This window comes from Convolutriloba macropyga, chromosome 3 (genome assembly GCF_964194025.1).
Source record: "Convolutriloba macropyga chromosome 3, txConMacr16.3, whole genome shotgun sequence".
Lineage (NCBI taxonomy): Eukaryota > Metazoa > Xenacoelomorpha > Acoela > Convolutidae > Convolutriloba > Convolutriloba macropyga.
In genome coordinates this window covers 16,873,158-16,886,055 of record NC_134470.1, presented here as the reverse complement: position 1 = coordinate 16,886,055, position 12,898 = coordinate 16,873,158, and the positions used below count along the sequence as shown (strand labels likewise).

The following is a 12,898-nucleotide window of genomic DNA, read 5'->3' as shown; positions in this document are numbered from 1 at the left end:
TGTAAGTAGATCATCCACATACATATCAGTTGTTAGTGACAAACGAAGTTTATTGTTTGTTGTTTCTTCGGCAAGAACTTGCAATGGTCGAATTGAATGAAAAGACGAAGAAGCAATGCCGTACGTTACGAAAAGTAAAGCCGTACGTCAATCGCCTCTGAATCTGGATCTTTCCACAATAATCGGTGATAATCTTTGTCTTCTTTGTCCAATTCCACTTGCCTGTACATTTTTGCAATATCAGCAGAAAGTGCTACTTGGTGTAATCGAAATCGAACAAAAATGCTGAAAAGGTCTTTCTAAATTTTTGGTGCAACCATGAGTCTGTCGTTAAGAGATATTCCTGTTGTGGTTTTTGCGGATCCGTCAAAAACGACCCTTAGCTTGGTGGTAGTGCTTGACTCCTTGAACAAACAATGATGACAAAGATAGTAGCAGTTTTCAACAGGCTCGACAAGTTCTGATGATGGAACTTTCTCCATATGTCCGAGATGAAAGAACTCTCCGATGAACTCTGCGTATCTCTTATAAAGGTCGGGTTGTCTTTCCAATCTGAATAGAAGACTGCGGAGTCGTTTTTTGGCTTGTTGAAGTGAATCTCCCAATGCTTTTGTCTCGTTCTTGAAGGGAAGTTTCACTATGAAGCGACCTTCAGGGCTTCTTCTAGTTGTTTCCTTGAAGTGATCATCGCAGCGTTTTTCTTCGGCTGTCCAAAGCTGCGCTGCTGGAACTTCTTCTATTTCCCAAAAACGCTGCAAATTTTCCGGCTCTGAAGAAACAAAGAAAGTCTGCAGATCGTTTGTTTAGGTTTTGTCTGTCTGTTCCCCTCCAATAACGACCCAACCGAACATTGATAGCCTATATGTTATTCCACAGTTAGGCTCCTTTAGTCGATTGTTGCCAATCATTATATCTTCATAATGGGATGCTCCGATCAAGAGGTCAATTGATGACGGCTTGTTGAAGTCTGGGTCAGCAAGCTCCAACTCCTTTACTGTTTCCCATTGGCTGGTGTCAATGAACCGTGATGGCAGATTATCAGTCATTTTTGTCAAAATAGACGCACTAATATTGACAGTGGACGATCTGTTCCTTGATGAGATAAGAAGGTCCACGCGACCTTTGTTGTCTTGAACCGTCCCACCTAGTCCAAAAACTTTAGTGTTGCTGCTTTTTTTCTTCAATTGTAACCTTTGTACTGCTGATTCAGTTATAAGGTTGTTTTGTGAAGCTGAGACTAAAAGTGCCCTAAGTAAAATTGTCCCGCCGTGAACATTAACGGAAACAATTGCGGATTGAAGAAAGACTTCTTCTGAAGTGCGTTGAGTCATAGCTCCTGTGAACTTGTTTTCATCCTTAGATTTTGCTATTGCTGTTGTTGTTATAGCGTTGTTCTTCTGTTTGTCTTTTGATTGGGTGCTGGTTGTTCCGCTAGTTGTTTGCTGATTGGTGTTTCTGTTGTGAATGTTTTTACGATGAAGAAGAGTATGATGCTTTCTACCACATTGCTTGCATTTCGATCCATCACAATCTTCTGATCTGTGTCCCGGTCGCAGACAATTGAAAGAGAGTTTTTTAACCTTTATCAGCTCTGCACGTTCCCTTGCTGAAAGTTTCTTGAACTTTCCGCATTTGAAAATTTTGTGCATTTCTTCACAACATTCGCATTGTTGCTCGGAAGTCGCCAAATGTGTGTGCAAATGTCGTTGGTTCCCGTTCATTTCAGTTTTTGTCGCTCCGTACTCCATTTGGCGCTGTTGCCTCGAGTGCTTGTGCGCGTTCCTCTAAGGAAAGTCTGAGCTCTGCATACCTTTGAGGTTCCTTGCCTTTTGAAGACAGCTCCCATTGATTTCTTGTCTCTGTAGGCAGCTTCTCACTGATCAAGTAAACAAAAAGATGTCTTGACTGTTGACTGATTCTCCCAAATTCGGACCAAATGTTGCGGTGCAACATTAATTGAATCACTTGCTTAGAAATGCTTTATTATAACGCTTTATGTTTGAGAATCTCAAGCTCAAAAAGACCAGGTGAATGTGATAACATCGTTTGAAATTATGAATATTTGGTTTCAGCACGTGGTTAATTATCATTGTTTTCCTCATCTTGCTCGAATTGCTTTGAAGGTCATTGTATCAAAGGCTATTGTAAATCGTAACATAGGTCAAAAAAAGTCTCATTGGTCCATTAATCAGAAGTTTGGTGGAACATTATCTTTGGTGTGCGGTCGGTTGGCACTCCACTCAGCCTTTTCGTGGCCGTGACCACAGATAGACCTTCGTTAAGCTAGTTGATGAAAAACTGTGGTATATTTGTCGTCTTAAGAAATAGTCATGGTAGTAGAAGCTTAGGCTTTGAATCAATCTGATTAGGCTTTGAAACAGTCTGTTTTAAATCGGCCAATCACAGCTTCAGAATACATTTTATAGCTCATTTTAAACTTTCCGCTAAATTTGGCATTTTTTGGTAGTCGGCTAAACGCCCGGTCAGCTATTACGCGCCCGCCTTTGGGTTGTCAGTTTTTTCCCATTATAAAGCTACATGAATTTCTAATATATGCCCCCATCAAATTATTGCCCCCTCATTTTATATTTACCATGATTGTTGCTGTGAATTCTCAGTCTGGTGACTAACAGAGGCACCTCGCCCTTTCAGTTTTCGTTAAAACATTGTCCTCTTGTTGCTGCACTAGTTACAATCACAGACGATTTGCCAGCTGCAGCTATTTGTATCTATAAATGTTTCGTCAAAAACTTCCACATTGTCTTCAATATTCGTTCTTTGACCAATCATTTTCGTGAAGTCTATTTGCTTTTCGAGTCTGTTGACTATGCGGGCCGTTTTAAACAGAAATTTGTTCTCGCTTTTTCATTCATTTCTAGTTTCAAAGTGTCCTAAACAGTTCGTGAGCTCTTCCAATTTTTGTTTCCCTCTCAGGAAGCCTAAGTTCCCCAATTTCCTCAAATGTCAGTTTTCTTAGCAGTTAAATATCATTCAGTTGCAGATACATAGGAACAGGCAAAAGATTTAACAGTTTTAATAGAATTTCGTAGCTCTTCTGCACTCCAGGTTTCCGTTTTACGCAGGGTTTGAAATTTCTCGGGCAGAGTTAAATTGGTTTTTGTGAGTGCAACGCATTGAAGGTAGTAGACTAGTACTGGAATTTTTACGGACTTGTAAAGACCGAGTTTCACGTTTGTTGCGATTTTCGGGTAACTATTGCGCTTAAGGAGGCAGAGAACTCCATTTGCTTTTTTAACTCGGTGCTGATGGTGTTTTTCAGAGGACAAGCATTCATGTATATGAATCCCCAAAACATTCACTTCATCAATGCTGTTCAGCATTTCAATTTCTAGGTAAAACAATTGTTTATATCCTCTAAAATAGATCGTTGTGCAATTGTCCATTGCTAAGCCCATTTTGTTTTCAGTTACCCAGTTTCTTATTGCATCTAAGTCAGCTTGTAACTGATCATGCCCTCTTTTAATGATTAGTAGTTTCAAATCATCAGCAATAATGTAGGGATAACTGAATCGTAGCACGTCTAGCACGTCAGGTTGGTCATTAATAAAAAAACTAATCAGCAGAGGGCCCAGCAAGAAGCCCTGCAGCACACCCCTAGTTACATCTAAGGTTTCTTAGCTAACATTGCCGACTCCTAAGAACTGTTTTCTGTTTTTCAAGTAGTCGCATAAAACTCGGTAGACAGCCGCCAACGCTCATCTTGGCAAATTTCTTTGGAAGTTCACGGTGAGGTTTCTTTTTAACGTTTTTGGGAATTATGTGTAAAGCGCAATTATTTCATCGTTTGAATTCTTATCAAGGCTTTCAAAAACTCTCTGCACAAAGGCAAGCATATTCGTCAGTACAGATCTTCACTTTACGAAACCGTGTTGACGCATTATTAAGTATTTGAAAAAGTGCCCATAGAGGGCATAGTATACACATTTTTTGTAGATTTTGCTTATCAAGTTAAACAGAGAAATTGGTCTTTAATTTTCAACTGATCTTCTGTCGCCCTTCTTGAAAATCGGGGAAAATGCTGCAATTTTTAAATAATCAAGTAACTATCTTAAACGCTATACGTTTTAATAAAATTGTTCTGTCAGTTGACCTTTTCGTGACTAATTTTCTGGGAGAACAGTGGTGGTAAACCGTCTGGACCTCAAGTTTTTTTAGGATCAATGGGCAGAAATTTTTTTGATTCAGAGATTATTTCGCACTAACATTTGTCAACTCTGGTTTTTCAGGTTCAATATATTTGATTTTAAATGACATTTTGGGTAAAAAGACAGATTGGAAGAACTCATTCAGCATATTGACATTGTCATAGACATTTATTTGTTCAAGCTTTTCAAGTGCTTAAAAACCATTTGTGTATCTCTAGTACGTATAAGGAAGAAGCCTATCTGTCTCTCTATGTCTATCTACCGCAGCTTCAGTCACGTCAACTCTTAAAGTCTCTACATGTCTTGCGTTTGCTCGTCGGTTTTGTACTAAGTAGATGCTGTTGGGTTTGCAGTCTTTTCATAGGATTAGAAGTGCTGGCCGTTATCCACGGTGGGAGGCTCTGACCTTGTCGTGATCTTAGAGGTACGTTATTAGGTCCTCAAAATATTGGTATAGTTTTGCACTCATTTCATTAAAACTTGTATGGCATACAGGATTAAACGATTTGGTTCTTATCAATATGCACATTTCATCAAAATTTGCATTTCCGAAGCATCCAAAAATCTAAAGAGCTGGTTTATTTTCAGCATGCGGAACCTCAACTGTCAGTCTAATTGGATTTTTATCAGAACAATTGTAGATTTTCTCAACGGGTTCAATTTTTTCTGCATGAACATGACAATTTTTCAACATTGAGTACGTTTTTCGAGCAATTGAGAAAATCTATGGCTTGCATTACAAGGTTGTTTTTTATCAGATCTCGTTCATCTTGTTCTTTATTGTCTGTGCTAATTAGTGTTTTCCAATTAGCCTGAGGGAAAGTCAAGTCACCGCAAATTAAAATAGGAGTGTGTTTTGTGAATAACCTAAAAAAACTTGTGAATAACCTAATAAGCTAAAAGTGTCAGAGTTATATCTTTAAGTACTGTTTGCCGGAGGGTTATAAAATGCGCAAACGCAAGTTTCGCTGCTATCAATTTTCAAATTTACTGCAACACAGGAGTCAAGTAGGTTTTTGCATACTTTTCGGCTTTTAGGCATATTTTAACAGCTATCAGAGAAACCACAAGAGTATTTTTAATTCCATCAAGAAGCCTATTTGCTCGGTAGATATCATAGAATTTCAAAAGCAGCTCAGAAGAAGAGATATTTTCATTTAGCGATGTTTCACAGACACAGCTACTGTTGAAATTTTCAGATAAAATTGCCTTTGCTAGCTTGGTTCTTCTCTCAATATTTACTAGGTTTTGAGTGTCTAGCTGTAGTATGCTGATGAATCCTAGTCAAAATGATATAGTCCTTGATTATGCCAGGGATTTCCTCTGACATCTCAATAGGTACCTTGACTCCATTACTGAACAGTTCAAGATTTCTGATTTTACCAGCCCCTCATCTAAAAGTTGTCTATGCTTCTGAAGTACTAAATTTCTCTCAAGGCATCGTCTTTTTTAAGAACTGACAGGAGGAATACGTCTCTTTGGAGATACTTTCTCTATTCTCTCTAACTCTAGCAAGCATCATTCGTACTATATGTTCAGATTGGAAAATTACCAGGAGAGTTCTTGGTCTTGCTCTATCGTTTTTGAATTTTCCTAATCTCTTGTACTCTTTGACGGTCGCATGTACTACAACTTCACTCATTATAACGTTTATTTCATCAGCAGTTGGGACAAAATTTTCTCCTTCTGACTTGCAAAGATCTTTTTGACCCCTTGCAATCTCAATTTTTTTTGCGGTGTTTTGATCAGACTTTCCATAATCTGCTTACCTCTCAGACTTAGTAGAACTATTTGGGTTGAGATTAGATGCTGTAGCTGGAAAAAAACGTTTTCTCTACCTCTCTACAAGTCTTCTAGAGCGCATCATTCACTTTTTGATCTACTATTTCTTTGAGTTTTTCCGAGTTTTTGAAACTCTCCGCTAACGGTACTAATTCCGCTGACTGTTTGTGCTCTGCAACATATGAAGTTATCACTCTCGTTGTTATCAACACACGTGTTACAGAGAAGCATGCAGTTAACACTTCCTTCCCAAATACCAACGATTGCAGTTCGTGACAGAAGTTTGCATTCAGTAGTATTGTGTAACACCGTGTTACAGGAGAACACATCGTTTTCTGGTATTTGGTTTTTGCAAGATTTACAAAACTTGCTAATGTTCAACTCTCAACTGCCTAGTCCCGTGGCGACTTAAACACCCCTTTGGACAAAGGGAGCAGCTAAGACTTGAATTTTGATGCAGTATCATTTGGCACGCCTAAAGGCACTTTTGAAACTGAAACTAAAGTGTAAGGAGAGTTACCCAACGAAGCAGAAGAATACGAGTATGATGAGGAAGGCAGACAGATCCAGTCACGATAGGGACAGAGAATGTAGAAGCCTTTGCACAAGTAAACAAGCCTTTGCAACATTGCCTTACTTGTTGAGCTATTTGCTGTATCGCTTGCACAGTACCTTCTCCTTGATGCAGTTCCTGATGTTATTCTTTCCCACTTTGTTCAGATGAGTTCTATGTTGTCCGTAATACTTCATAACATTAACGTAGTTTGCTACACAGTTGATTTTCCAAGGAACCTTTGGCTCCACTCCAGGAATCCTCTCTGCCAAAGCCTCTAGAATATCGTTAGATTCCCTTGCGTGCTCCTTGTTTTCGTCTCGTTCTTGGATGCCGAGCACGAAAAACTCCTTCGTTTTGGGGCTCGGAAATTCGCTGGGGATTGGAGTTCCCGGGGTACTTGACTAGGGGGCTTGCAGGAGGAGACACAACCAGAGAACAGATCGTTACCTCCTATGAAGAGGATGATGAGCTCGTACTGCTGGTCGTTGGGGATGAAGGGGGGCTATAGGTTATCTGACCACTAAACTGGGGGGAAATATAATGGGAAGGACTCGAGACTATAATGATCAGATGAGAGGAAAGATTTCATCACCTTTCAGATCCGCTTATTTGAAACAATGATGAGTTCATGGATGAGTAAGTCGTCCAACTGTGCTAGATTGTTCAGAGTTTAACATTTTTGGAGGTTTATGTAACTCATAGTTTATTGGTTAGCTTATTATTCACCGCTGGTAAAGCTCACTGTTTACCAGTATTTTAAAAAAAAACATTTTTCGTCTATCAGGATGAATTCGAATTTATCATTTCTTTCGATTGTAGATTTAACTCAGTTAGGCACTCAGCCTTTTGCTAAGAACTGCCGTAACGTTCTAAGTATACAGAAGGCAAAGAATGAGAGGAGAATATGAATCTTCTGTCTTAGGCCTTTCTTCGTCCTGCATCTCTGACAGCAATGAGGCGACCATCATGGTTGTATTTGAACTGCGAAACCTTTTCTACTTATTGAAAATTAAAAGCTTTGCTGTACGGCGTTAGACTTCAATTATATTTAAGAAATTTTTAGGCAGTTTTTTGGATTATTCAATTACGAATTAAAAAGTGCTGATGTTGAAGGCAGTCCTGATCTACCGATAAATTCTTCTTTAAATGTAAAAAAAATCATTGATTCGTTATGCTGCTTTCATTTAAATAGCAGTTTAGTCATTAAAAGGGATCAACTGAAAACATTTCTCAGAGAATGCTCAAACAATACTGTACTTGCTGTTACGGAAACATAGTTGACCAATGAAAAAGACATTGTCTATGTTGTATGGCAGCTATCAATCGTGCTTCCGATAAGACCGAATGAATGAAAAATCAAAGGGGTGGCGTAGTGCTAATAATCCCCGAATTTTTCGTTGCAAGTGAGTGCAAATAGATTAGGGAAAAAGGAAAAACAAAAAACTTGTTAAACTCGCATTTTCAATGTAAACTATCTTAACCTTAATGAAAGGAAAGAAATAGACACAATTTTTTAACCATATGGCCTATGCATCGCCAACATTGCGCCTACACGTGGGAAAATTATTTAATTAGACAATCAAGGATGATGAACTGCCGCATTCCAAAGCTTTTTCTTTTGAATGGCCGGTTACATCGGATCAAAAAGCTATCGCAATATTGACGAATATATTTAAAAATAAGAAGCTGCAAGAGTGAAAAATAATTTTGACAAGTCAAAATAATGTAAAAAATTAACTCCATGATCCGGTAAAATAGGGCCTTCAAATGGACAAAAAACTCCAAAACAAAAAAAGCAACGTCTTTTTTAAAAAATCTGTAAAGAAGTAGAACTTTATAAACGAATCAAGAAACTCTACAAAGATATCCAAAATATGTTCTGCCTTAAAACTGGTTGTTTGATGTTAATAATCGCAACTAAAAATTGGCCCTAAAAAATTTCTACTGAATCTGAACAAACCTCAACTGAAACAAACCCTCAGGTCCTTCAGGTTTCCATCAAAGGCTCTTATGTATAGTGTTTTTTTGAGCTGAGCCCGTTTTTTTTGCATTTTAGCCAATTTCTAGCCAAAGAACGTTTCCTGATCTCAAAGAAAATTATCACCTGAAAACGATTTTTAAAAAAAACCGAAAAAACACTTTGCCTGACAATTACAAGCCAATCTCGATCACAAGCGCACTCGCTAAAGTCTTCCAACGTTTGCTTCGTGAGCAGATGTTAGATTATCTTAAATATTTGCATTACTTTCGCATACTCCAATAACGAACGATTATTTGTACAAAATCTCTAAGGTACCACACAACTCAGAACCAAACTGTCACTGCTGTTTCATTAGATCCATCTAAAGCTTTTGATTCAAAAAATAGGAAGATCTTTATATATAAGCTACATCGTTTAAGATTTTCTGGAAATACAAAAAAGCTAATAAATAATTATCAAAAGCAGACGCTAAAAACTCATGGACAATCATGTCAAATCCAAATGAACTGAACTATATCAACATGTCCTGCAATTTTGTGTTCAATTTTTTTTCTAAAATTTATGTTTTTGACTTGAACCAACAAATACTTTCTAATGCAAAAAAGTCCAATATGCCCATGATAGTATCATTCTTACATACACCGTTGACCTAAGATTAGTAACACATAATCCAGAACAATCCTTAAAAAATGTAACGGAATATAATGAAAAATTTCGTCTTATGCTCAATAACACAGGATGAAATTAATACTGTAAGAGTTTCAAAAAAACATTTGGCTGATTGGTAATCTCAAAACAGCAAAAGTCAATTGCGTAAAATAATCGTGGTATATATATCTTGATTGCACTTTAGTTTTGATTGCACCAAATCGCAGAAGGTATAAAAACTTTAAAACAGATTTGCTCCTGTTCCCTGTTTACACTGCCTTGCTGATTATTTTAGTTCTACATTTGAATAATCTAAATTAAAAAGATTTTTTAAATTATACGAAGTGTAGGCAGAATAGTTCTCAAAAAGTCAAGACTAGAAGAGACCAAAAGAAATTTGTTGATTTGTAATTATGAATTATCAAATGTGAAGAAAGTAAAAATATCTTGGTATTTATCTTGATTTTCATTTTAATTGTGAAGACGTTTTTCATTCGCAAAATTACGACCGATCTTCTGATCTGAAAAAAACTTCAAAGTCACCCAATAAAGTTTTCCTTGGAATACAATGTACTAAACTATATGAAGCTTTACAGAAACGATCTTCCAGTTTTCGGAAGGTTAGATTTACCATCATCTGCGCTACCGCCAGCAAACAAAAAAAAACATCGAACACAAAAAAGACTCATGTTAGTCCCAATTCCGCTTAACTTTACTTCCCAACGTACACCCCATTGTCAGCATTGCTAAGCCCCAGTTGACTACTACCAAAGAGCCGACCAGTATCCTGTAATTTGAAAGCAATTGGCCCAAACTTAGTGGGTTATGCTTACATCAGTTCTAACATATACTGCCTTGCTGTTGATTTCATCTACAATGTGTAGGCTGAAAGGCTCTCAAAGGTCAAAACTAGAAGAGACTAAATGAAATTTGGTTGATTGGTAATCACCAAAAATAAAATATCAATCGCGTAACATATCTTGTTATTTATCTTAATTTCAATTTAATTTTTCAAAATATTTTAAACACACATTACCTAAAATTGCAACAGGTATAAAAATAGTAAAACAAATTTCTTTCCTGAGCAGACAAAACTACCACTTCTGAAGGCCTTCTTGGTAAATATTTATGTTGCTCAGGTCTTTTTCTGACCAGTTTGAAAAAGAGCTGCTCCATTATTTTGGAGAACCAGTCAAGCTGGGCCCTGAAGACGAGTTTCAATCGCGAAAACAACGACAGTTCTGATCTAAAATCAAAACAAAAAAGTCTCCAATAAAATTATTATTGGAATACAAAGTACTAATTTATATGAAACCTTTCAGAAACCAGGTTCCAATTTTTGAAAGGATACATTTAACAAAATCAAATGTGCACTACAGGCAGCGAACGAAAAAATACCTCTCCAATCTCAAAATAAATTAATCTGCACTGGAAAACTATCCTGAATATTGGCTAAATCCTTCGTAATAAATTTCTTAATACAAGGTTTTTTAAAAACAATTGAAATGGTGTCGAGGCCATTTGTTCTAAAGGAGCATCTTTAAATGTTTTTCTGTGAGTGATTTATACAAATTTCGAATAAAGCGTCATACGGCATGGAATCATGGAAAAGTTTTAATTATTCAAAGTACCGCTTGCACCTTTGAACTTTTTATTTCTTACCTGCTGAGACCTGCACTGCCAATTAATGTTTGTTGTTTTTAAATTAATGGGAATTCAATTTGTTTTTTGTGTTTGAGTTGCATTGAGTTGTATTGTGTTTTTGGCAGCTGGTAGCCATGTTATCCTACCTTCACTTTTGATCGCTCTCCACACAGTGTGATACCACACTCCGCTTAACATCACTCCCTAAAGCACGCCCCAATGGGGCGTGCTTCATCAATTAATCAATTTTAACAATTCATCAATTTTGTGTTCATCAATTCTAACACTCGATAACCTGCCTTGCTGCTGACTTTCTCTACATTTGAAGTTTCTAGACTAGCAAGTTTTCAACTCAAACAAAGTGTAGGCAGAATCATTTGGGTTCCAGTAGTTTTTAAACGCTGGTATTTGCTGCATTTGAACATTTGTCATAAGTTGTTGTTACTCAATTATATTACCTAGCAATATTAAATTGTCTCCTACGAGGTTTGTAGCAATTTTATTTGTCTTGTAGTCGTATTGTTTATGCATCTCTTGCTTTTTTTTAAAAAAAAGGGTCAATTAAGAGAAAGCCCCTCCCCTAAAAGGGTAGTCGGTCAACTCGGGGGCAGCAAGTCAACTCCTATGTGTATTTATAAATTCTGACAGTAGTCAAAAATTGAAGCATCAGATGCAAAGGATAAAGAAAATAAAGCATCAGAATTATGAACAAGATAGATATGGTAAGTAGCAATTAAAGTATAATATGCAGTGATTTTGAATCAAGATTAGAAAAAAGATCAAGCATTTAGCATAACAGCCTCCCTTCCTCTACAATGGTTCCTATTGACGCTTCTACTGCAGGGCGCCTGCGCATGGAGCGCGCGCCACGGAGGCAGAGTATGGAGCTACGTAAAAGAGAGAAACTTAATTTTGTCCTTATGTACGTGATCACGTCCGAATATGAATCTTCTTTCTTATCGCTGATCCTAGAAGCCAATCTCTGTATGGCTTTTGATGCTGATGGACCAGCTCCTCCTGTACACGAGAAGATTAACGGACAGAAGGTGGCTTTCTCGACGTCGATTATCCTTTGTTCGTATTTCAGCTTCTTGATGGACTCGTGATATTTGTAGGAATCCGGTATGCTTCTTGGGCAACTCTTCGCATACGGATTAAACACTTTCACATCAAAGAACGTTCTGCTGAAGCGTGAATCGAAGAAACCATTAGCTTTGATATCTAGTCGAGCGTCGTCATCAATAGTAGTAGTTCTATTTGCGAAGGTTTCCCCTTGCAAAGACTGAAGACAGGGCTCTACTTCGACATCATCGCAGACCTCATTGAGCAGGTTGGCAAAAGAGTCACGGATGTCATTGTGTCTTATGTGCGTATAGCCACCTTTTGGACAATGAAGAGCATGGGCTACATTAAAATTTTCTCCACATGCGCATCTTGATGGCAATTTTACGGGATCCCATCCATATCTAAGAGCAATTCCATCTCTAAACTCTCCCTTGGTTAAATCAAAATGATATCTTTTCAATGGAAGTGCATTTAGCCAGCATGATGCTCCTTTTTCCATAGCCAAATCTAGAGAATATGCCTCTTTATCATTGATGAGATCTTTGATTGCCAACTTTTTCGCTATAGCTTGTTCCTGTTTTTCTTTTCTGATTTTCTGAAGTATTTTCTCCTGATAAAACTCTGCATCTATAGCGTTTTGATTCTGTAACGGCTCACAAACCCGAATAGATCTTTCATATTCGTTTGCCCTGTCTTCAGGAAGAAGAATGTTCAGCCCACCCTCTTTAAGAGGAAGAGAGAAAACCTTCCGGTATCTGTCACTGTAAGAGGGATGATACAACATTGAAGGTATAAGATTTTTATCAATTATTTTTTCGGCTTCCCTCAGCAGACTGTCCGCGTTTGGAGTAGTCCTAGCAATAAAAGTCAACTTGTGTTGCAATCCGTTCGTAAATGATTTGTACACATTCTGAGGGGACACCTTACTATGTTTAGCGAGTTTCTCAAGCATGTTAGAGTAGTTCACTGACTTTTCTTTCAGAAAATCGCTACAACTTTCATCAGAACCAATAACTGAACCTAGGACTCGATGACCTTCAATAACATCAACATCTA

General features: G+C 37.6%; 1 protein-coding gene across 1 annotated transcript; it reads right to left on the bottom strand.

The window, feature by feature from the left end:
* Positions 1-299: 299 nt before the first annotated feature.
* Positions 300-1,748, bottom strand: LOC142336552 (uncharacterized). Its single transcript, XM_075385460.1, has 2 exons — positions 845-1,748; positions 300-769 (listed from the first exon to the last, which is right to left on the bottom strand). Exons 1-2 carry the CDS (start codon positions 1,746-1,748, stop codon positions 300-302), a joined length of 1,374 nt encoding a protein of 457 aa, XP_075241575.1.
* Positions 1,749-12,898: the final 11,150 nt, after the last annotated feature.